This window comes from Vulpes vulpes, chromosome 7, assembly GCF_048418805.1.
Source record: "Vulpes vulpes isolate BD-2025 chromosome 7, VulVul3, whole genome shotgun sequence".
Taxonomy (NCBI): Eukaryota; Metazoa; Chordata; class Mammalia; order Carnivora; family Canidae; genus Vulpes; species Vulpes vulpes.
The window spans coordinates 97,332,686-97,359,656 of NC_132786.1; the positions used below are offsets into that span (position 1 = coordinate 97,332,686).

Below are 26,971 nucleotides of genomic sequence, written 5' to 3' on the forward strand. Positions count from 1 at the left end.
CCCTTAAAAACAAAACAAAATTTTAAAAAAAAACATTTTGTTTAGAATTATACTGTATTGTATATTTAAAATACTCCTTTTGTTGAAGGCAAACTGGATTTTAGCAATTTAAGTAATTATGAATAAATGAACGTATTCAATTCAACAAATTCCTACATCCATTTGCCTTGTACTGTGAGGTATACAAAGGAAGTATTTGTCCCCTTCCTGCCATCAAGGAGCACAGAGAAGAATGTCTTACAGGAATGAAACAATTAGACACTGAACCAAAAGAAAATAATAGAAAGCATTATAAGATGCTAAAGTGAACAAAATTAATGACCAAACAGCTATGAAATAGACAATAAGTTCTATGGATTATAAGAGAAAGGACAGTTTTATTTATTCACTCATTCACCAGTCATTGACTGCTTTCTATGTGTCATAAGCTCAAGGTGCTAAGGGAAACCACAAGGAATACAACATCCTCATAAGGCTGCATTCTAGTAAGGAGAGAAAGACAAGCATACTCTAGTAAATTTATACACTTACGTTAAGTTTACAATCCAGAAGGGGGAAAAAAAAACACATGATAAATAAATTTATAGTTGTATTAGATGAGGATAAGTGCATGGAGAAAAATAAAGTAACTACATATGTTTGCTATGTAAGTTATATTTATGTGACTATATAAGAAGATCTCAACAAGATAACCTATAAACAGAAATCTTACAAAGGATTTATTTAAGGAGAATTTATAATAATGAATCCTCCTACCCAGAGTAATATTTCTCTACTTATTCATATTCTCTTTTATGTCACTCTGTGGAAGTTTTTAAAAATTTCTTCTTTTACATAAGGCTGGTGCAATTCCTATTCATTTGTAATTTTATTTTCCTTTTTCCTCACCCTGGCCATTTTTTTTTTAAGATTTTATTTATTTATTCATGAAAGACACAGAGAGAGAAAGGCAGAGACATAGGCAGAGGGAGAAGCAGGCTCCAGGCAGGGAGCCCGATGCAGGACTCGATCTGGAGACTGCGGATCACGCCCTGAGCCAGGGGCAGGTGCTCAATCGCTGAACCACCCAGGCATCCCTACCCTGACCACTTTTTAACCAGAGAGCAGAATGCCCTGCTAATGAAGTTTCTGCTCTGCCCTCAAGATCTCCTCCCTGAATCAGCTGGGGATACTACTTCATCTACAGAAGTGATCTCTGACTTTACACCAGAGCTAAAAAAGTAAGCCAAGGGGATTTAGAATAAAGGACAGAGCAGTCCAGTCCCTCTGACAACACTTCGGCTGAACACCCAGTACCTGGATCCACACTACAGTACCGCCAAATGCCCAACTATGGAAGGAAACCAGATGCTATTTCTCAAGATTCACCCAAAACGTTATCCATTGACTTCCCTGCTGAGTCCTCTCTTATAATCTCTCAGGAAAGCAGAAACCAGATTATGACCCAGATATTTTATTCAAACTACTTACTTGAATAAGATCTGACCTAATGGAGATGCTGATCCATTATGTCTGCATTCTTTCATTTCCAACAAGCTAGCAGAATTGTTTAGAACTAAAGACAACTATATATTTACAATATTATTCTTTCTTTACAAAGTTAGATCTATTGCTTGCTAGCCAGTATTTCAAAACTAAACAACTTACGTTTGGATATATTAAGAGGTTTTAAAAATGAAACCAAGCAGCTACCTCTGTAGATAAAGGAAAAGAGCATAATAAATGTAATATTTCTTCTTCTGTTTGAATCATACCCTCTCACAATTAAAAAAAATTTTTCAAAGAATCAAAATTAGTTAATATGGGGGAAATTATTAAATGCAGCAGTTAATTAACATGGGGAATTGCTCAAATATCTCAAACGGGAGTTTTCAGAATCTTACCTCCTCTCGTTTGAAAATGGCAGCAAAATGATCAAAACACAAATTCTTATTCATTCAATAAATACTTGTCAATACCCACTATAATATGCCAGATACTAATGATTTAAGAGTGAAAACAGATGTTATTGTATTTAAAAAAACAATCTACAAAAGTAGATCCTTTCTTTGAAATTTTTATATTCCATAGACTAATAAATTGCACATTTTCAATCAATCAAGTCAGGTGATCATTTGCTTTGTAGTTAATCTCTTAAAATAGTTAACTTTAAATTTAAAACTGTTCATTGAAACACCAGAATAGTGAATTGTACAACACTAGAAAGTTTTGTATTATTCTCAGCATTCCTATATATATATATATATATATATATATATATATGTAACTGGCTAATATTTTATATTATTTGATTAAGAAAAACAATTCATCTTATACCATACAGAAATTGAGTTCTAATTATTTCCTAAGATGATACAAGATGATAAAATTTAGGATCACTGTGGACCATATCAGAAACTCTCTACAAATTCAAGCAGGTATTAATTACCTCAAGAGTGGACCTAACATTGAAGCCAAAAAATAGAAATATATCTCTATTACAGTTATTTACATCAAAATAACACTTTATTATCATTTTTCTTCTCTAAATACAATAATCAACACTAAAATACCCTTGCTATATGATTCTCTAGAATCCCTAACCCAACAACTGGGCATTGAAAGAAATCTTCAGGATCATCTATTCTAGTACTTCTTAAACTCCAAGGATCTTAAATGTAGGCTCTTAAAATGCAGATGCTGATCTATTATGTCTGTGATTCTTTCACTTCCAACAAGCTATCAGAACTGTTTAGAACTAAAGACAACTATATATTCATAATTCCACTTAAATTAATCTCTAAGTCCACAAAACCTTATTCACAACTCCAAAACCTAAAAAGCTTTGAGAACCACAACTGTACCAAACATTCTACATACTCTATCTCAGTTATTTCTCAGAACAACTTACAAAGTAATCAGGAAGTCAGTACAGCACAGGGACCAAAGAGTATGGACCCTGGAGTTAGACTGAGTGCAAATGCCAACTTCACTATTTATTAGTTGGGTAATCACTCATGCCTTAATTTCCTCACCTATGTCATGTATCTGTTGTGGGGAGTAAATGAGTCCAGTATCTAGTGTTCATTTTTACCTTAATCACTGTCTTAGTCTAGCAACAGAGAAAGGCGAGAAGCTTTTAAAAAACTGCCTAAGGTCATGCAAACTAATAAGTAAGAGTGAGATTTGATCCTAGGCAAATCCCAACTCCTTATTAAACCTTATAATTTGTCACTAACAACTGCCTGAAGTTAAATCACAATAAGAAAAAAATACTAAAATCATAAATGAGTGCTTTCTTTATCCAAATGTTATTTATCCAAATGTTATTCAGTTTAATGTCCAAATGTTATCCAAATGTTATTCAGTTTAATGTCTCCAAAGAAGTCAGAAAATGACTTGTAATGAATGTAATAAATCCCTAGTCTGAATATGAAGTGTATAATTTTTATTACTAGATGGTCAAGTTAACTATGTATACCCTATATAAATAATGGAAAGAATTTTAGTTTTAAAGGGTGTCCATTTATTAGTGTGTCCTGACACCTATATGTATAATTTGGCCTTTACCAGAGGGACACACAGACATAAAAAATGATCCCTGCTGTCAGGATGCTTAAGAACCAAGAAAAGACAATGCAGAGGATCGTATCTGCCTCCTGACGATAGAAAGCAAGTGGAAATAATTTACCCTGTAATATTTTATGCCTATCAAGTCCTACTGACATTTATCTTACATGATCCTCACCACATACTTTTAGGATAGGGAAGATAGCATAATACAGTACTAAAAAAGTTAGAAATTATAGGTTCCAGTCTGCCATTAACATTCTGTGTAACTTCTGCAAAGTCACTCTCTTTGATCCAGAATTCCCATTAGCACAATGAGCAGGCTCTCAAGTCAAGTCTAGCTGTAGCAGAATGGTTAAGTAACTTTCTTCATAATGACACAGCTATTTCGATGCAAAGCTAGACTTAAGAGTCTCCCAGCTGCAGGTGGAGAATGGAGCTGAGTAGAAACAGCTATTTCAAATCACATAAAAAAAAAAAGAATGTCAGAGCTCCCAGAAAATGAATGTTGGACTCTGGAGTCTCATTAGAATGGTCAACCATACTCAGAATTATAATAACCTGCTGTATGTGAACACAACATGTGGCACAGGATAGCCAGACAGGGCTGAGAATCTTAAAACTGGTAATATTTCAGTGCCAACTTGGGTCATTGAAATCATGAGTTTAACAACAAAAGTACCCAGCAATTCTAGCCTTATTGCAACTATAAATTGTTTTCCTTCCACCGCTTATTCCATTTACAATAAGTTGGAAGTTCTTCTCCAAGTAATTTCAAGAGCATGTACTCCTGACATAGAACCTGTCTCATTCAACATTATGTAATTATTTAATAATTTTAACCAAAGCCTGATACAAAGAAGCTGCTCGCTAAAAATGGAACTATTTAATCTACTAACTAGAGAAATGAAATGGAGGGAACAGAAAAAGAAGGCAGAGGAGAAAAAGGGAAGACAGGGGAAAGGGGAAATGGCAGGAAAAAGAAAAAGTCTAGGAAAAGTAAAAAAGAAAAGGAAAAGGAAACCTAAATTGAAGTGCTCCTCCATCCCCCACCTTCTGGCTTTAGGCAGAGCTATACATTCCTTCCAGTACAACCCACACCCAATTCCCATCTCCAAAAAAGAAAAAAACTGGACCTTCCTTGTTCTTCCATGAGACTGATACACAAAAATGCATCCTTTTGGCTGCCTCAACATATGCTGACAGCAACTGACATCATTACTTCCTTTACAGGGAGAAAGCCACAGAACAGCAGCCACACAAATATTATCAGTACATTTACTGAGGCAACTGATCCCAAACCCCTCTTTTCAAAACCCCAAGGATAAGGAAATAAAAATCCTCTTCTACTCACTCCTATTTAAGATACCTAGCATATTCCTGAAAAGATAATCAAACACTATTGTGATAGGGTGTTTTCAATTTAGCTGTTGAGCCAGAAAAGACAGAGGGTCTGCAGAAAGGGCAGACAACCCAATCAATGATCCTGGTCCCCAAGATGGCTAACTGCCCAGCTGGCAAAAGTTAACAGCCACTAGATACCTGGATAATTTCTCCTACCTCTCCCAACTAGGGGGTGTATTTTTACTTCTTTGATATTAGAATCCTCTCCCTTACAACAGAAGTGTATTGTTCAACTGTTATACATTTCCAAGAATGAATTATGTGCAAATATATAGATGACCACCTGAACAAACCTTTCACTTGCTTTTAGAGCAGCAGTTACAAAAGGTCGTAGGGACGCCTGGGTGGCTCAGCGGTTGAGCATCTATCTGCCTTGGGCTCAGGGCGTGACCCCAGAATCCCAATCAAATCCCACCTCAGGCTCCGGGCATGGAGCCTGCTTCTCCACTCTGCCTATGTCTATGCCTCTCTGTCTCTTTGAATAAATAAATAAAATCTTTAAAAAAATAAAATAAGTAAAAATAAATAAAAGATCGTAGACTATCATACAATTAAACACAATTAGGACTCCTGGCATCCAATTACAAATATAAGCTACAATAGTGTTGTTTTTTTAAAAAGATTTTATTTATTCATTCATGATAGACGGGGTGGGGGGCAGAGACATAGGCAGAGGGAGAAGCAGGCTCCATGCCGGGAGCCCGACAGTGGACTCGATCCCAGAACTCCAGGATCACACCCTGGGCCAAAGGCAGGCGCTTAACCGTTGAGCCACCGAGGGATCCCCAAATTAGTGCTTTTTAAACTAAATTCTATCAATTACAAAATACCTATACACAGTTTGAAAATAGTGAACATTCATAAATGTATTTATTTATTCAGGATAAAAAATAAGCTAGGCTGCAGACAGACCTCCTTCTCATTTCCACAGCCCATACACTGGGAATCACTAAACTGGGGTCTTGAAGTAACTACAGTATTGAAAAAAAAAGCAAAAAATTCTATTTATTGAACACTTTCTCTTATACAGGAAAAATCATAAAAGTATCTAAAATGTAGATGAAGCAGTATTGCAAAGAACAGTCTTGACAGACTTCCAATAAATACTCAAAGCCTCAAATTGAAAAAGTGCTTTAATAAGGTTTCCTGAATTTCTAATAAAAAGTCTAGTAGATACACAAGGCTAAAGTAAATTAACCAAAAGAGCTTTTCAGAGACAGCATATTTCTAGCTATACATATTGTTTTGGAGATAACTCAATAAATAAAAGTAAAGATATCTTCAAATAATAAACCTTCAATCTCCATCAAAACAAAAAGAAAATTATTTTCCTCATGTTTCCAATTGGCAGATGAAAGTCTATCTTTATGAATGAGACTGATATGTGTATATACATGACACGTGTATATGTATGTATATATATAATACACAGGAAGTATTCCCTTAAAAATAACTGATTAAAGCAAAAACTTTAAAGCTACCAAACAAAAACACAGTTAAATCTCTAATTATGTGCTACTAAAATCCATCAAGATATCAGAACAGAAAAAAACAATCCTCTGTATTTTGCACAATTTGTAATTTTTTTATCAGTATATTTACCCTGATTATTTTTTAAAATTCAATTACACACTAGTAAAGTATATATAGCTATCATTCAGCTAAGAAAGGGATAGAGTTATACATATACACACATTAGCTTATTTTTTTTAATGTAAAGATATACAGAAACTTTAACTGATATATGAGGAATAAAGAAAATGGGGGCAGAGGAGACAGAGATAAGAACTAGGTATCTTGTGTAGATCTGATCTTGTGATGGTATAAATATTTTACATATAAAAAGAATTTAAAAAGCAATCTCTAAAAATCAAAAGCAGAGTAAAACAAATCTAATCATATACTAACAATGTGGAATAACCACACAGAGAAACTATTTTAGGTGATTTTACAATATAGTATTTAACTGTGGCTCATTAGTGGTATGTACTCTAAGAACAACCACAACAAAAATCTAATATTGTTCAGTAAAAAATAGTTTTGACAGTTCCACTAAAGCAAACCAGGGCTACTAGAGCAATGGCTGATTCCAAGCCTGGGGAAGAAAATGAGTTTAAAATGGGCCTGCAGCACCTTGACATACCAGAAAGCTACTAAAGACTTCTAAGGACATGTCAAAAGGACTCAGGAGACAACATGAAAAGGGTTCAACTGGCTAAAGATAGAATCACTAAAAATAATAACTACATTGTACTGGAGCACTTCAAATATCTGAATTCATGAAATCAGGAAGACTTTCTTTTTATCACCTTTTAAAGGATGCAACTGTGTTTGAAAAATGGCAGAGAATTAAGCATTTATCAAGGTAATCAGAAAGTTTGTGAAAATCTAGCTTCTCTTTAAGGAAACAGTCCATATAATAACAAATAAATGATAGAATCAAAATAGCATCAATTGCAATCCTTAATATATTAAAGATCTAGCAGAGGAGGGAGGGAGGGTAGGAGAAAGGGAGAGAGGGAAGGAAGACAAACCAGATATCATACACCTCTTGGGAGAAAAATGCACACTGCCATCTATGAAAGAGTCCCGTTGGGGGGAAAGGGGTATCAAACCTGAATATGATTTTAGGAAATGCAGAAGACCAAGAAACTGTTACAATAAGCCACACAGATGAACTAAGCAAAATTCGTACTATGAGAAACACTAAAGGGCAAAAAACACTCAGTTCCTTCAACAAATAAAGGGCCAGGCGAAAAAAAGAGTAAGAGAAGGAGGGCAAGAGAAGGAGAGGAAGAGTTTGGAATAATCTGTGGGTTACAACTATAATATGTAGAGCTTATTCTACTTGATTTTAACAGAAATACAGTGGGAAAGGAAAAGAAAAAGGAGGATGAGGAGAGAAAAGAGAAATTGGTCATTCTTAATATTTTCTGTATATTTAATGATATAAAGTTACTGCTTGTTTTTTAGCTAATGAAATGATATTATGGTTATGTTTTAACAAAGAGAATCTTTGTTTTACAGAATCATTTTGAATTATTTACAGATTAAATCATATATCTAGAATAACTTCAAAAATAATTCTGTAAGTAGAGACTGAGGGAAAAGTAAAAAAAAAAAAAAAAAAAAAATGGTGTAGATGAAATACAACTGGCCATGAGCTGATAAATGTCTAAGCTGGGCATGACGACAGGGAATTCATTATATTAATCTTTCTACTTTTTATGTTTGAAATGCTTTATCTAAAAAATTGTTTAAACACATACAATCACAAAATTTACTTACATAGCAAAAACTTGCATTTCTTACAGAACCCCTGTAAGAAACATGCTCTGTGTTTGCACCCCAGGAATTAACCTGGGATTAAAAATTTTCTATTAGGGATCCCTGGGTGGCGCAGCGGTTTGGCACCTGCCTTTGGCCCAGGGCGCGATCCTGGAGACCCGGGATCGAATCCCACGTTGGGCTCCCTGTGCATGGGGCCTGCTTCTCCCTCTGCCTATGTCTCTGCCTCTCTCTTTCTCTCTCTCTCTCTCTCTCTGTGTGACTATCATAAGTAAATAAATAAATAAATAAAAATTTTCTATTATTAGTTCATAATAAAGCAATATACACTTGGTTATTCAAGTAAGAAAAAGATTCTTTTAATTATGAAATGAAGGTGTGCCTAGGTGGTTCAGTTAAGCGTCTGACTCTTGATTTCAGCTAAGGTCATGATCTCAAGGATGTGAGATCAAGCCCTGCACTGGGCTCCACACTGGGCATGAAGCTTGCTTGGTATTCTCTTTCTTTCTCTCTCTCTCTCTCTCTCTCTCTCTCAATAAATAAACTAAGTCATGAGTCTTAATATGCTACTTTATGTGTGGCTATGTGTACATTTTATATAAGAATTACTGTTCTTCAAAATAATTATTTGGGGGGGTTTCATATGATCCTGTAACAATTAAGTAGCAATGTATTTGTTATAAATTATACAAAGATGAATCAGTTTCTGGCCTCAATATGCTCAGCAATTAAACACATAAAATACACATGTAATGATAACATAAAAATGTGGTGTCACAGTAAAAAGATTAACAAAATGTTTAGGAATAGAAAAAAAAGATAAAGCCTCCAGAGCTTAAAAAGTATTCAAACTCCTTTGAGTCTTCTACAGGCAATTTTGCACTCAAGATAATCTCTTCTCTTTACAGTTACCCACTTTTTTCCTTCAAAATGGTACCATCCAGGGATGCCTGGGTGGCTCAGCGGTTGGGCGCCTGCCTTCAGCTCTGGTCATGATCCTGGGATCCAGGATCGAGCCCCACATCGGGCTCCCTGTGGGGAGCCTGCTTCTCCCTCTGCCTGTGTCTCTGCCTCTCTCTCTCTCTCTCAGTCTGTGTCTCTCATGAATAAATAAATAAATCTTTAAAAAAAAATAGTGGTACCATCCAAAACTGATTACAAACTTTACTAAAGTTCTGGTAATTTCCAAAAATAAAAACTCCAAGTGAACAAAGATTCACAATGCTAAGGCTATTCAAGAGTGTGCCACAGAGAAAGTAAAGTACTCTGACAACAAGTAGAACAGAGAATATCATTTGTTTACTGAACTTAAGCCCAATGTTCAAGGCTATGTATATTTTTATGTCTAAATTTATTTAAAGATTCCATTTATAAATGGTAACAAAGTAAGCTGTTAGGGATAAATGCACCATTTAAGAATTTCCAAAAAACTACATGTAATCAAAGACATTCTTTTCAACAAATAATGCTGGAAAAAAACAAACATACACACACACACACACACACACACACAAAGTGGATCTAAGACAGATCTTAGAACTGTCATAAAAATTAACTCAAAATAGATCACAGACCTGATATGAAAGTAAAAGACAAAACTGTAATACTTCATAAGATAACATAGGAGAAAACTTAAATGATCTTGACTATGGTGATGCCTTTTTACCTATAACACCAAAGACCATCCATTTAAGAAGTAATTGATAAGCTACATTTCATTAAAATTAAAAACTTCCACTTGATGAAAGACATTACCATGATAAGTAAAAGATCAGCCACGATTAGGAGAAAATATGTGCACAAGACACATGTGAAAAGGAGTTAAACTCTTTTGAACTCTTAAAACACAAAATAACAACCCTAATTTAAAAATGGGCCAAAGACTATAATAGACACCTCCCCGAAGAAGATACATTGATCGCAAGTAAGCATATAAGAAGATATTCCACATATATCACCAGGAAGATGTAAGTTAAATCCAAAATGAGATACCACTACACATCTATCAAAATGGCAAAATCCAGAACACTGACAAGGACTCAGAACAACAGGACTTCTCATACATTGCTGGTGGAAATGTAAAGTGGCATTCTGAAAGACAATTTTGCAACTTTTTACAAAACTAACTATACTTTTATGGTATGATCCACCAATCACATTCCTTGGTATTTACCCAAAGGGACTGAAAACATGTCCACACAAAAACCTGAAAATAAATGGTTACAGCAGCTTTATTCATAAATTCCAAAACTTAGAAACAACCAAGATGGTCCTAAAGTACGTGAGTGGATAAATAAACTGTGGTATATCCTGACAACGGAGTATGATTCAGCACTAAAAAGAAATGAGCTACCTAGCCATGAAAAGACACGGAGAACCTTAAATGCATATTACAAAGTAAAAGAAGCTAATGTAAAAAGGTTACACACGATATGAGTCCAACTATATAATAACATTCTGGAAAAAGCAAAACTATGGAGACAATAAAAAGATCAGTGGTTGGTGGAGGGTGGGAGGGGACAAGATGGGGAGATGAATAGGTTAGAGTACAGAGAATTTTCATGGGACTGAAAATACCCTGTGTGGTATTATGATGGATATAGGATATTATACTTCTGCTCAAACTCACCAAATACATAACACCAACAAGGGTGGACTCCAAGGTAAACTATGGACTTTGGTTGATTATCATATGTCAATAGAAGTTCAGCCTCAACAAGAAAAATACCACTATTCATATGAGTGATATATAAGGGAGACTATGCATATATGGGGGGGTATGGGGAATTTTAGTACTTTCCTCTAAATTTTGTTGTAAATTGAAATCTGCTACCCAAAAAGTCTTTTAAAAACTACATACAAGTAATGACAAGCACAAAAAGATTTTTTTTTTAAGGATTTTATTTATTTATTCATGAGAGACACAGAAAGAGAGAGGCAGAGACATAGACAGAGGGAGAAGCAAATTCCACGCAGGGAGCCCACTGTGGGACTTGATCCTGGTACCCCAGGATCACACCCTGAGCTGAAGGCAGACGCACTCAACCGTGGAGCCACCCAAGTGTCCCACAAAAAGATTTTACAAAGGGAGAAAATGATAACAAGTTGGCACCAGTCATGTATCATAATAGTTTATTATGATAAACTATATAAACAGTCAACCATATCAATGCCCAAAAGAAGAAATGCTGAAAGTCAAACAGCCCAAAATTCATTCTCCGCTTAATAAAATGTAAAAAAAACCCACAAAACTATTTTTACATGATATTAAAATTAAATGTTAAGACTCATTTCATAGGGTGCCTGGGTGGCTCAGTGGTTTAGCATCTGCCTTAGGCTCAGGTCGTGATTCATTTCATAGATTTCATAATCTCTCATCTTACTCCAGGGAACTAGAGAGAAATGAGTCTGATACAGAAAACCTAAGAGAAACTACAAAGTAAGATATACTTATCACATAATTATGGAAAATTATTAGATGATCAAGATTTTAGGTGATATAATACATTAGCACATACTTCAATTAATTCCATGTCAACTCCTCTCTCCACCTAAAGAAAATCACACTTCCTTTAATCAGGGGCACCTAGTGTATAAAAATCTCTCATAATCTAATCTGATATGCTCAAAAGCCAATGAAATCAAGAATTAATCAACACATTCTAACCTCTTGTGGCATCTTTTTTAAATATAACTTTTAACTGTAAGATCTAATTTTTATAGAAATGCAATTTATTTACAAGGAAAAGCTGTTGCTAAAACACACAATGAAAACTATGAAACTTGCACTTCTAAGAATCATTACTCCTCACTCCCACAAAGAACAAACAGAAAAGCCAAAGGTCAGTTCGCATAAGTCTCCCTGATTTTCCCATGGAATGAATAGGACACTTCCTATAAAAGTTGACTCAACAAAAATAAATAAATCAGGATAATACAGTAAGCCCTAACAAATCACACCCTGAGATAATTTAGTAAATCAGGTGTTCTGAACTTGAAACTGACGAAACATTATTTATATGGGTTGCATTCTTGGGACAAAACAACAAAGTAGAGTGACGGAGGGTAAGAGAGAAAGACAGAAACAAAGGGCCAGAGAGAGGAGAGGATGTTTTAATGTTGTGCTTAAATACACAGGATAAAATAACAGAAAAATATCTTCCCTAACTGATCATGGTATCCAGGATCAAGACCTCAGCTACTAAGGAGCTGAGGATAACAAGAATACACTATCAGGATACTTACTGCAGATGAGATAAGTCTCAGCCTATTTGACTTCATGACCCAATCAATTTTTATTCAATCTTCCAAACCAAGGGATGGAGCCTGTCTCCTTTGCCACCGTAGTCTTCTGTGGCTTTCAGTCAGGTTTCCTCTCTTACCCTTGTATGCGATAGAACAAAACACGTCTCAAATATCTCAGTTTGTGATGCTGGTTGATCTCTGTTATGAAGAATTTAAGTTTTAAGAAAAGGATCAAAAACTAGTGGATTTTATTTCGCCAACATAGTATTTTTTTTTAATTCTGAATAAACATTTAACATACCACAGACAAATCAGGATTTCTGGCTTTTCTTAAAAAATGAAAAGTTTGGAATCAGTGGAATTATATCCCTGCAAGGCAACAACTCCCACGAAAATGAGCCAGGAACTCCTCAGTATTGCCACAGTACCAACATTTGGTTTAAGGTTTATCCGATTTTAAGTCTAAGATATAGCATATCATCATAACGTCACAGCTGTTTTAAAGATGCAAAATACTGATCGACAACTATGTCATCAAAAGTGGGAAAACAAAAAAGAGAGCCATCACCATTGCTTTTTAAGCTTGAGTAATAACTGACTAAACAGCTAGTCACCCCAAACAACATATGGGAGAACAGAGTTGGGGGACACTGTGTTTACGGTTTTGTTTTGTGGATGGAGTCAAGTTCACTAAGGGGCGTGTTGCAGGTAATATACAAGATTTCAAGGGTGAGAGTAGCCAGCAAGCAACTGGATATGGTAATACAACTTATTTTCAAGAGAATACTCTGGCTAGAGATAGAGAATTTGAAGTTATTGCCAATGAAGCAGACCAGGAAGAGATCAGCAGGTCAAGAATAAAATACTAGTAACAGCAATATTTTAAGGGGCAGAGAAAGAAAAACAAAGCCCATGAAGATGATTGAGAAGGTATAAAAAGAACTAGGAATGGGTAGAGTCCCAGAACCTAAAAGAGCTGTATGTCCCTAAGAATGAAGTAATCAGTAGTATCCAAAAGTTGGAGAATAATTCAATAATATAAAAACTACTAAATGTCCAGCGGACTTGACAACTAGAAGGTAACTGATGATTTACTGAGAGCAGCATCACCAGAGTGGCAACATAGAATCACAATGCAGTAAGTTTAGGAAAGAGTAGTAAGAGATTTGTAGTATATCAGGCTTCAGGGAAAGATCTAGTGAAAAGAGTACAAGTGAGGTAGATATGACTCAATGAGCAGTAGATGAAGGGCTCAAAGGTACAAAAGACAGCTAGACCTCTAATTAACTGCAAGAGGGACAGCTGTTCCCAAAATGTAAAGTTTCTTTTAGGGCAAGGAACATACCATGTTCAACTTCATCTCCCCATAGGTAGCAAAATTCCTGGAATATAATACAACTCAAAGAGTCTGTGATGTGCATGAATACATGAATGAATTCAGAAGGAGACTCCTTCTGTAATATAATAAACAATCTGACCAAAAAAGGGGGGGGAGGGCTAAAAAAATATTCCCTAGAAGCATGTATCTAGAAGTGATAACTTCAGAGTTATCACTTCAGAGATTTGTTTACAATTAATGAACTTAGCAATGCACTAATGTATGGAATATGATATTCCATGTTAAGATCTGTTCATTCTTTGCCATCCAAATACAAGATCTACTTAGGAGTTTATAAAACAAACCAGTCTTTGTTTGAAATATAAAAACAGTAATTGTTATATACATAAAAGGCAGATTTCATCTGCCTATCCCATCCTCTCATCCACAGCTCCAAGAATCATACTATCCTATCTACTTTTCCCTCCCCTAACCTCACCCTGGTCTAGACCAGGTATGTGTACACCTAACCCAAAGGAAGTCAACTTATTGTTTAGCAGACAATGTATACGTTGTAAGACCTGGTTCCATCAGTGATCTAAGCTAGGCTCTCAGTAACCTGAAAAGGTACAAATTGTAGCCAGCCAACGGTGGGCAATGAACCTAAAAAAAAGAATATGTACATGCTGGGTGGCCACTTTAAGGGGCATATAGGCCAACACATAAGGAAGCCTTTTGAGAGAAAAACTGAAAATGAAGCAAATACATTCTGAAAAGCTGAGATGAGAGACTTTGTGGTTACCTGTAAGAGAAAGAAAAAAGGGAGGAAGGGAGAGAGAAACAGAAGTGGGGAGGAGGGGGGGGGGGAAACAAGTTATAAGAGAGAGAAGGGAAGAAGGGGAGAGAAACAGAGAAAGTTGAGACTAGCTTTTTACTTCCCACAGGACCAGCTGCACTCCATTTCACTCCCCTGAATTCTCCTTTTTATGTGAGGTAATGGAGATATACTGTTGTTCCTTACAATCAAGATTCCCAACTGGAAAGTCCTAAACAAGATTAGATAAATGCCAGAAAAACGGAAGCTGTTTTTGTTTTTCTAAATCACTAAATAGGCACTACACACTTTAACACAGAAGTAGGAATTCTGGTTTCTAATCATAGCTCTGCTCTAACATCATGCAAATCTTGGCAATCAAAATGTCTCTCAACTTTTGTTTACTTACTTTGAAAAGACAGAATTGGATTATAGACCTCCTATACTTAATTAAATCCTTTAAAAACTAACTTGCAATGACAGCATGAGGGGTGTGTACATGTGTACATATACAACAAATTCAAAGATATATATACTCTTAAAGCAACCCTTTGGAAGTCCCTTGTGAATTTTTCTAACGATGTGAAAGATACAAGCTCAGGAGTAATAAAATGGCTTTCTCCTAAGATCCCAGAAACCCATAAAGCAGCGACCTAAAGCAAATGTAACTATCAAAGTGTAAAACTTCCTTTCAAGACAAGCAAGGCACTCACCTGATACACTGCCTCCCTTCTTGGACTTTTCTCAAAAATGCCTGCCTGCCTACTATACTTTAGACGATCTTCTGAGGGTTTCCTTAGGAAAGAGCACAATGCTCTGAGTCACATAAATCACCCCCACCATGGACCACAGACAGCTATAAAGGTGGATTTTGATAGCTGTTCTGTGACATGGCCTGACAGAAAACCTCTATCAAATAACTTAAGTGGCCTAGAGAAAATAGTGACTCTCATCTAACCAATAAGATCTTCTCTTGAGACTGTCAGTTGGTGCTAAGGGGGATAAAAGCAGTGGTAAAACAGTAAGCAAAGCACTAGCACAGGGATTAACAAAAGTCTGATGCTAAAGAAGGTCACAAGGTCACCAGGTATCTAACCAGGAAAGGCTAGCCATTTCTGTTCTATTGTCAAGCATGGCTATCTAACAAAGCTCTTGTTTTACTGAGTTCACCAAGTACCCTTATAATAAAATTCTTGTCATCTAAGGTAATTCCAGAATCCCTCTGTGCTTTGCACATTTTTTTAAAAAAGTCTAATATACCTAGTACTTTTCATAAAGCTAAATATATGCATTCTATATACCTGTTAAATCTCTAGCTTCTAAAACTAACGTAAAAAAAATAAATAATGACCTTCAAATTCTTTCCTCAAGGACTATAAGTATAGGCTTATACTCTTAATTGGAGTAAGCCGTTTTCTCTGTTAACAGGAAAACTCAATTAGGTATTCTAGAGTTGACATTAGCTTAACTTTTCTTTCTTTCTTGGCAAATAGATAATTTAGTAAGGGCCTTTTTATGATTAAAACCAAACAAAAAAATAAGATATTGAAAAAAAAAAAGGCAGACTTCAATAATGACAGAGGGTCATTATTTAGTCCAACTAAATCAAAATCAGCCTTACCTCAAAAACTTGAGATTTGATGACTAACCTATCTTAAGCATGTACTTAAAATGCTCTAAAAAATTCATCTATTGAGTAGAATTCAAGGCATTGTTCTAATAAAGATATTAAAGTGATAGGACGGCCTCAAAATTTTTGAGATACAAAAACAAATTGCCAAGCCCTGACAATTAATCCCCAAAACACAAGTGGGAGACAAAAATCTGATCTGCACTTCAATCCATTAAAATCTATAAATGGGATCCCTGGGTGGCGCAGCGGTTTGGCGCCTGCCTTTGGCCCAGGGCATGATCCTGGAGACCCAGGATCGAATCCCACATCAGGCTCCCGGTGCATGGAGCCTGCTTCTCCCTCTGCCTATGTCTCTGCCTCTCTTTCTCTCTGTGACTATCATAAATAAATAAAAATTAAAAAAAAATAAAAATAAAAATAAAATCTATAAATACTCCTTGAAAGTACCCAACTATATGTGTTATTTCTTCTTTTTGACTACTTTTACATTATTTTGACAAATAAATGATAATAAGTTGACATTTACTTAGGCTTCTAAAATCATTCTCATAGGTTCTAAGAACATAAATGTTGTAAGGGAAAAGAAATAAAGGAGAACAATTTCAACACAGTTTGAAGGAAAAGAACAAACCAAAATTAAATTCAATAAATCAAGAAACCACTGGAGAAAAAGAGACAGATAAATATGGTTGAAAATCTATTGCAAAAGACAAATCAAGTTAAGAGCTCATACCTTTAAAAAAAAAAAAATGAAACTGATCTTTGTTTCATTTTCTTTTTCAAGCCACTATGATCTTACCAAACAAGCAAATAAACAACAGTAATGTAAAATGGATATGTAAAATGGTAGGGCCCAATATGAAACTGTTACCATACAACCCAGAAATTTCACTTCTAGGTATATACCCCAGAAGACTGAAAATTCAAATACATGCACATATATGTTCATATCACCACTATTCATAATAGCCAAAATGTGGAAGTACCCTAAATTTCCATCAACAAATGAATGGATAAACAAACTGTGTATGAACATACAACAGAGTATTATTCAGCCATAAAAAAGGAATGAGGTACTGACATATGCACAACACGGATACATTATGCTAAATGAAAGACGCCAGACACACACTGTCAAATATCATATGATTCCATTTATACGAAATATCCAGAATAGATAAATCCATAGAGACAGAATGCAGAATGGGAGATGCCAACCCCTGGGATCTGTAATGGGGAGCAACTGTAATGAATATAGTCTTCTTTTGGGGGGTGATGAAAACATTTTGGAACTAGATAGAGGTGGTCCTTGCAACAACACTGTGATTGTACTAAATGCCAATTAACTGTTCACTTTAAAATGGTTAACTTTGTTATGTCAATTTCATCTCAATTTTTTAAAAATTTAAAAAAAAAAAAAAAAACTGGGTCAGTTGTTAGAAGACACAATTTCTAGACCCGGGTTCTAGGCCAGCTACTTATAGCTGACCTCTCTGAGCCTCATTTCTTCATCTGTAAACAGGTTGGAAACAGATGATATCCAAGGTTTCTCTCATTTAACTGGTGCTCTATATCTGCAGCTCTGAATTTTTAAAGAATTGTATCATATAGGAATTTATCTGAAAAACAAAGCAGGAAGTATTGGTTAATGTTCTCAACAACAGTTGTGCAGGAAAGTCATTAGAAAGTTTAACAAAATTGCTTCTTGTAACAACTAAACAGAAATGGACATAAACATTAAAAGTCAATTCAATGAAGGCAATTCTGCAAAGAGTAAAACTAATGTGTTCTAAGATTACAGTTTCCTAGCAGTCTATAAACTATATCTAAACTATATCTTAGGGCAGAAATTAGAAAATCTAACCACAATTATAAACAAAAAAAAAGATGAAAGAGAATCTAGAAGAAAGGTTGGATTAAATGAACTCTTGGGGATTTTGCCCCAATATCAATTATTTTGGGCTTTGGGAGGTACTGTGCATCATATAGCCTGAGATCACTATATGTTGGTTACCTATATTTCTGATTTAGACTTAATACACACACACTAAAAATCAGATGAGCCATAAAAATTAAAGAGAGTAACACATATTCTCAACCCTACTTTCATAAGGTGGCAGAAAATACCAAAGACAAATAAGCAAAGCCAAAGGTTTCCTCAGGAAGCAGCTTTGGATATATTCCAACATAACAAATGTTGACCTGAGTTATCAGAATTTCCCACCATACAGCAGAGTAGAAATAATTTTAGTCTAGAAATTTTTTGTTTAAAGATTTTATTTATTTATTCATGAGAGACATACAGAGAGGGAGAGGCAGAGACACAAGCAGAGGGAGAAGCAGGCTCCATGCAGGGAGCTTGACGTGGGACTCGATCCTGGGTCTCCAGGATCACACCCTGGGCTGAAGGTGGCGCTAAACCGCTGAGCCACCCGGGCTGCCCTTAGTCCAGAAATTTTAAGCCAAAAGATGTCAGCTATCACAGCCAAAGAAAAATCTTAACATTCCCATGAATCATCTAAATCTGTATTGTTAATACTAAACTATGAGATGTGGCCACAGGTGACTGCTACAACTGACTTGCTGTGTAGTTTTTAAATAAATATTAACTGAGTTTTAGAACAAAGGGTACCATTCATATCCACCTAAACATCAGGTAAGTTGATAAATGCAATCCAAAAAGAGAAAAGGAAATCAGGCACTGTTTAGCATAACTGTTCCTCAATTTTCACCTTGCTAAGTACATCTAAAAACTATAAATACAAAAAATATAAAAATGCATGTCATAACCCAGCTGTTGTTCCCATGACCTATCATATCATAGGCTTCATCTACTTGGTGTCATAGCCTCAAAAAATGAGTTTCATAATTCAAATGCATATGAAATAAGGTCACTGTATACAAAATCATCTAATTAAACAAAGCATAAAAGCTGTAATTATGACATATATTTTGCTTAGTAAAAGCACATGGGTTTTAATTACTAGTTAACATGATACGCTATAATTATGCAAAAAGTCTTGTTTTCCACTTAGTATACAATTTTCTTATCACTACATCAAGCTATTACGTTTACTACATTACTACTTACCTTACTTTGACCAGAAATGTACTGAAAAATTTTGAGAATGTTTTGAATGAACACTTCATTCAAAAGTAATTTCATAGTACATTTGCAAACTAGGGTAGCTCTTTCAGACTGCAAGTAGTATACTTTGAAAAGCTTAAATTTTAAAAGAAAAATAAACTTGCTGCACTGTTGACAGGGAGGTCTATTGCATTTTCCAAGTTTAACAGTGCAAGAAAATCAAGTTACATGTCAAATTAATAAAAATGAGCTGCAAAAAATAAAATAAATAAAATTAAATAAAATAATAAAATAAAAATGAGCTGCAATTAACCCATTTATTCTTGCAACAAATTTGAATCAGTTTAACAATTATAAATTTCTAGGTCCATATACAGTTTATACTTTAGTTAAGCTGAGTGGTTACTTTGTGAAACTCACTTCAACTCTCCATACTTAGAATTCTAATGCATAAATAAGGGAAGTCTGCCTGTGTTATAATATAGCCCTTTTTCACTACTTCTAAGTCTACTCCAATTCTTTCACATTGGGGAAAAAAAATAAACCCATAAATAGTGGCTCACAAATCTGAAACTGGACAATTACAATGGTTCCTAAAAAGTATCAAGTGTAAAAGTAAAGAAATAATAAAGGCTTTGCCAGTGTTAGGTACAGCAGAGTGCTAAACTAGCACATAAGCAACAGAGCGTGTGCACAGAACCATACTATGCAGAACTGACCAAGCCTTGACATTCCAAGGCTGCCACCTGCCAGGGTCAGAACAACACACCAGGCCTCTAACCACTTAGGGAACCTGTGGAACAACAGCCCAGAACTCCGGATCTCTCCTCCATGAATCTTAATCAATCCAAACCCTATAACAAAGAGAGGGGTACAAGGCTAGCATGTCCTATGATGTTCAACCCATCAAGGTCAAAACTGATTCCTGAAAAAACTATTCACCCAATTTCTAACTGCCATCCACTGTGGAACTGATGAATGTATTTTTCACATCAATTCTGAACCCACTATGCCCTGTTATTTTTGGTCACTACCAAAAGATAAATTTATTCAATTACCAGTACTCTCCTGTACACTAACCACTGTACTGTTCAGGCTTTTTCCTCCATTATCCAACTTCCCACTACTTCCCCCACCCAAAGCTCTCCTCTAGGTTTACTCTGTTCCACGGTAAAACAAAACTACATCCTCAAAAACTTCACTGTTTAAGTAAAAGCTGCTTCTCCAGTGATCCTATCAAAGGCTGCTTATTTTTTCATTTATCACTTACTCCAACTTTCTGATGCAGAGTCATGGTCCCAATTATAACTCGGTCAGTTTCCTATAAGAATCCCCGTCCCTGTGCAACTCCTGCATTTTGAAATTAACTGGGGGAATTTTAAAGTCCCACTGCCCAGGTTACACCACATAGAAATTAAATCAGAATTTAGCTGGGGATGACAGCTGGCTGTTAGGACTTCCAAGGTGCAGCAAAATTAAGGTAAGAACATTAGTAGTTTGTTAAATTCCCCAGGTGACTTCAACATGGTCACACGTAGGAACTACTAATCTGGGCAGCCTGGGTGGCTCAGCGGTTTAGCACCGCCTTCAGCCCAGGGCGTGATCCTGGAGACCTGGGATCGAGTCCCACATCAGGTTCCCTGCATGGAGCCTGCTTCTCCCTCTGCCTGTGTCTCTGCCTCTGTGCGTGTGTGTGTGTGTGTCTTTCATGAATAAAAATTCTTTAAAAAAAAAAAAAGGAACTACTAATCTCCAAGATGCTCCTAATTGTTAATTCAAAACTCCTGATACAAAAAAAGCAAAACAAAACAAAAAACCTCCTGATACATGGCACACAACATTTTTCTCTATCCCAAGTACTACAGAACCTTGAATCATTTAGCATACATATGGATAATCCATCCATCACTCTACTTTTACTATCATTAACATTTCACATTTGCCAACTTTCAGTGCAACTCCACTTTAGCCATTGTAAGACCACACTCATCATCACCTTGTCTTCTCTGAATGGAAAATGTGAAAATTAATCATCTTATTCTCTGACTACAATCTTCTAGCTCTAAATTAGTTATACCAACTGTATCTATTTTTGTCATTCAGAGTCGCAGACACTTGATTCTTGTACATTCTCCTTATTTAGCCCACTTCTGTATTCGCTTCACTATCTAGATTGGACTCCATGGTTCACCATTTCAACCACTCTCTTGCCAATATCTTCATTTATCACATTATGTTGAAAGTGCTTGTTTATTTTCTGATATATGCCATATGCTATAAGTCTCATGAGGACATAAATTGTGTATGTTTTGTTCAGGGATGTATTCCTGGTGCCAAGTGTAACATTTGGCACATACGGTAAGCTCTTAGTAGTATACATTGAACGCACAGTATCCTGATCAATCATCAAATCAAGGTTATATAAATCAAGATTTTTTTTTCCCAGTAATAATCTTCAACACTGTCTCCTTTCTGATCATCAACTGGCATCTTAACACTTAGGTCTACTTATCCTTGGTTTCTGCGTCAAATCAATTCATTGAGCAACTGCTATCTACAGGGTGTAGGGAAGAAACAGTCTAAGGTGTACCACCAAACAAAAACCATTGGAAAAACTAAACACCTCAGAAATTTATCAAAGCAGGAAAAGGCAATTCACATTACTCCCTTAATAGTAATTTTTTCAAGTTTAATGAAAATTCTCTCATGTGTTTAAATATTAAGAAAGGCATGGAAGTAAATACAGTTTTTAAAATGGAAAAAGTAAACAATACTTTTACTTTTTACTAAATATGCTTCTACACTGGTTTACTTTTCAAGAACCATGTGATCTTTTTAACAAAAAAATTACAGTTTTTTGCAAATAATTCTTTATTATTTTCAGATTGCACATACCACTTTTTCACACACCATATTCCTAATTGACTTTATTAGCATTCAATTAACAATTCACTTAAAATATTTAAATGAATATGCTATTACTAACATTTATTTATAGCAAGCAACGATCATAAAGCCCCTCATAACATTTGTACCTCTAAGTAGAATATAGGAAACATCCTCTTTGAGAAAGCAAGACAAAATAGTTGGTCAAATTATGGTAATAGAGGAAATAGCTTAACACACATGTCCTTTAAAACAGATTTGCATATGGAAAATATTAAAGAAAAAAGAGACAGTATTTGTATATTGCCAAGGTCTAATTACTTAACTAATAAGGATTTTAGGGCAGCCCCGGTGGCCCAGCAGTTTAGCACCACCTCCACCCCAGGACGTGATCCTGGAGACCCAGGATGGAGTCCCACATCAGGCTCCCTGCATGGAGCCTGCTTCTCCCTCTGCCTGTGTCTCTGCCTATCTGTGTGTGTGTGTGTCTGTCATGAATAGATAAATAAAATCTTTAAAAAAAAAAAATAAGGATTTTAAAATGTTTAGTAGGAAGTATGACATTGGGAAGGTGGAGATGACGAAGGCAAAAGCTGCTGCAAATGACTGTGAAGAGGCAGGTGGACCATAAACAGAGATAGATGATCCTCAAGAGTATCACAAAGTTAAGAATCTTGGATGTAGAGTGACACTGAAACAACCAGCCAACCTAAAAAAGGATCTCCAAAGTTAAGAGCCAGAGACTCCAAATGCACTAGGAGAAAAAAATAAATAATAGATAAGCACTGCAATTATCAAGAGATATTGCAGCCAGGAATTTAGTGAGCAGGTGGGGAGTAAGCAGATGACAGGGGCAGAGAGGGCAAGATTGGAAATAGAGGGTCTCTCTGCTTTTGGAGGATTACTCCTTCTCCAGGGGCATGACTAACCATGAAGAACACTCACAGAGAGGCAAGTGAAGACAGGAACACTGCAGAATTGCAGGTCACTGTAGTTAGCTTCCCCCACTAAAGAGCACAGCAGTTGTTAATTACCCAACACTGAACAATGTCAATCCGACTCCTCAGTACCCTCAAATCTCAGTAAAGTCTTTTATAAACACATACACAGCATCTAGATAGAACACTTAATTCACACACAAAAAAAATATTTTTAAAATTTCAAGTTGGAGAAAACTGTAATGACAATTTCAGCTCTACTATTATCTATTTGATCTTGCCTATGCAATGCTTGATACTATCTCCTGAAGGTAACTACAAAAAATGCACTGCAAAATTTAAACACCTTTTGACACCAAAAGCACAATCAACCAAAGAAAAGTAGATAAATGGAACTATTTCAAAATTAGAAAATTTTGCACTCAAATGATACCATCAAGAAAATGAAAAGCCAAGGCACCTCGGCGGCTCAAAGGTTGAGCATCTGCTTTGGCTCAGGGCATGATCCTGGGGTCCTGGGATTGAGTCCTGCATCGCCCGGGCTCTCCATAGGGAGCCTGCTTCTCCCTCTGCCTGTGTCTCTGCCTCTGTCTCTCTCATGAATAAATAAAAATCTTTTTTTAATAAATAAAAATCTTAAAAAAAGAAGAAAATGAAAAGCCAACACACAAAATGGGAGAAAATATTTGTAAATTATATCTGTGATGATGAGCCTCTATGTATAATATAGAAAAAACTGTTAAAACTGAATAAGAAATAACCCAATTGTAAAATGAGGATGATTCAAACACATATTTATTCAATGAAGATAAATGGTCATGAAAAGTACATGAAAAGATGTTCAACATCATTAAGCATAAGGGAAATGCAAAACAAAGCCACTATGAGATACCACTTTTCACCCACCAGATAGCCATCACAAAAAAAAAAAGAGAGAGAACAACAAATAATATTAAGGATGTGGAAATTAGAACCTTCCTATATTTCTAGTGGGAATGTCAAAGTGGCACTTTGGAAAACAATTCACAGTTCCTCAAAAGATTATATATAGTTACCATATAATCCAACAACTTCATTCCTACTGTACATCCCAAAAGAAATAAAATGTCCACTCAAAAACTTGTACACAAGTGTTCACAACAGCATTATTCAGAATAGCTCAAAAAATGGAAATATCTCCATGTCCACCAACAGATGCAAGGATACACCAAATGTGGTGTACTGATACAATGGAATATTATTAAGCAAGACAAAAAATTTGAAGTACTGATACATGCTACAATATGTATGACCCCTGAAAACATGCTAAGTCAAAGAAGCCAGTCACAAAGGCTACATGTGCTGATTCCATTCATAGAAAATGTACAGAACTGACAAATCCAGAGAGTTATTTGTGATTGCCTGGGGCTCAAAGAAGAGAAAATTTGGGAATGGTGGCTAAAAGGTTAGGGTTTTTCTACTTGGGAGTAAGGAGTTCCACAGCTTATTGCAGCAACAGAGCATAATTCTCTGTATTAAAAGTTACTGAATTATACCCTTTGAGTGAACTGTATAGTACGCCAATAATATCCCAATAAAACTATTTTTAAAATTACCATTTGCTAGCTAAATGACAAAAAAAGAGGAAATAAGCAAAGCAGGCTACACAGATTGTTTCATTGAACAGAATCAATTCAAGATAAAAACAATTCAAAGGACTAAGTATCTAAAAAAACTTAAAGTGAAAAAAAGGTACTATCTTTTGTAGTGGCTCTCAGCCAAGGACAACTCTGCTCACCAAGAAACATTTAACAACATATGGAGCCATTTTTGATTATCAAAAGGTTGTCCTGTGCATCCTACACAGCATCCTAATGCACAGGACAACCACTTAAAACAATGAGAAGAGAAAGGGGAGGAGGAAAAAGAAGAAAAGGAGAAAGAAAAATGAAGACATTACCTATTCTGGATTAAAGATATTAACAATGATATTGCTGGTTCAACCTAGGGAAATTTTAATATAGTGACTATTCAATGACAATAGGAAATTACTGGTCATTTTATTAGGTGCGACAATAATGCTGTGGTTATATTTTTTAAAGTCCTCATTTAATGCGATCCCTATCAAAATACAACATTTTTCACAGAACTAGAACAAATTCTAAAATTTGTACGGAACCACAGAAAACCCCAAATAGCCAAAGCAGTCTTCAAAAAGAAAAGCAAAACTGGAGGCATCATGATTCCAGACTTTAAGTTATATCACAAAGCTGCAGTAATCAAAACAGTATAGTACTGGCACAAAAACAGAGATCAATAGAACACAGCAGAAAACCCAGATATAAACTCACAAATATATGGTCAATTAATCTTCAACAAGGCAAGAAAGAACATTCAATGGGGGGGAAAAATGGTCTCTTCAACAAACGGTGCTGGGAAAACTGTACACAGCAACATGCAAAAGAAAAAGTGGACCACTTTCTGACACGATACAGAAAAATAAACTCAAAAGGATTAAAGACCTAAATGTAAGATAGGAAATCATCAAATTCCTAGAAGACAACACAGGCAGTAACCTCTTTGACATCAGCCATGGCAATTTTTTTCTAGTTATGTCTCCTGAGGCAAGGGAAACAAAAGCAAAAATAAACTACTGGGACTACATCAAAATAAAAAGCCTCTGCACAGAGGAGTTAATAATCAACAAAACTAAAATGCAACCTAGAGGATGGGAGAAGATATCTGCAAATGGCATATCTGATAATAGGTTAGTATGCAAAATATATAAAGATTTTACACAACACCCAAAAAACAAATAATCCAATTTAAAAATGGGCAGAAGACATCCCACCAAAGACATCCAGATGGCCAAGAGACACCTGAAAAGATGTTCACCACTTACCATCAAGGAAATGCAAATCAAAACTACAATGAGATACCAGCTCACACCTGTCAGAATGGCTAAAATCAACAGCACAAGAAACAACACATGTTGTCGAGGATGTGCAGAAAAAGGAATCTTTGTGCACTGTTGGTAGGAATGCAAACTGGTGCAGCCACTTTGGAAAACAGTATGGAGGTTCCTCAAAAACTTCAAAATAGAACTATCCTATAAACTACCAATCACATTACTATTTACTCAAAGAATACAAAAACACTAATTCAAAGGGATACATGGACTTCTATGTTTGTTTATAGCAGCATTATTTACAACAGCCAAGATACAAAAACACCCCAAGTGTCCATCGACTGATTAATGGATAAAAAAAGATGTGGTAACCACACACACACACACACACACACACACAATGGAATATTATCCAGCCATGAAATCTTGCCATTTGCAATGACATGGATGGAGCTACAGAGTATTATGCTAAGCAAAACAAGTCAGAGAGAGACAAATACCATTTCACTTATATGTGTTACTTAAGAAACATAACAAATCCAAGCAAAGGGGAAAAGGTGGGAGGGGAGGATCAATAAAGAGACTCTTAATTAAAGAGAACTGATGGTTACCAAAGGGGAGGTGGGTGGGGAGATGGGTTAAATAGGTGATGGGGCTTAAGGAGTACACTTGTGATGAGCACCATGCAGTGTAGAGAATTGCTGAATCACCATATTGTACATGTGAAACTGATATAACACTGTATGCTAACTATACTGGAATTAAAATAAAAACTCAAAAAGCAAAAACAAAAATCCTTATTCTTGAGAGATTATGAAAGTATTCTAAGAAGTGACATAATACCTTCAATTTACTTTAAAATGATTTGGCTAAAATAACAAAAATAACAGAATCAGAAATAAAGCAAATATGACAAAATGT

The 26,971-nt window shown here is 35.6% G+C and overlaps 1 protein-coding gene across 9 annotated transcripts in view; it reads right to left on the minus strand.

Moving 5' to 3' along the window:
- SNX13 (sorting nexin 13) overlaps window positions 1-26,971 on the minus strand; it is a 119,061-nt gene that overhangs the window by 75,171 nt on the left and 16,919 nt on the right. For 2 of the 9 annotated variants that reach the window (XM_072764467.1, XM_072764462.1), the window contains exons 2-3: window positions 17,741-17,870; window positions 12,487-12,624 (exon numbers count right to left, since the gene is read on the minus strand). The exons of 2 other annotated variants lie outside the window; for them this stretch is intronic. In XM_072764467.1, the coding sequence (XP_072620568.1) occupies window positions 12,487-12,522 (36 nt within the window). In that variant the 5' untranslated portion in view covers window positions 12,523-12,624; window positions 17,741-17,870. Of the gene's footprint in view, window positions 1-12,486; window positions 12,685-17,740; window positions 17,871-26,971 lie in introns of all 9 variants that reach the window. 5 more of the 9 variants (XM_072764464.1, XM_025993181.2, XM_072764468.1 and 2 more) reach the window with 3 other exon arrangements.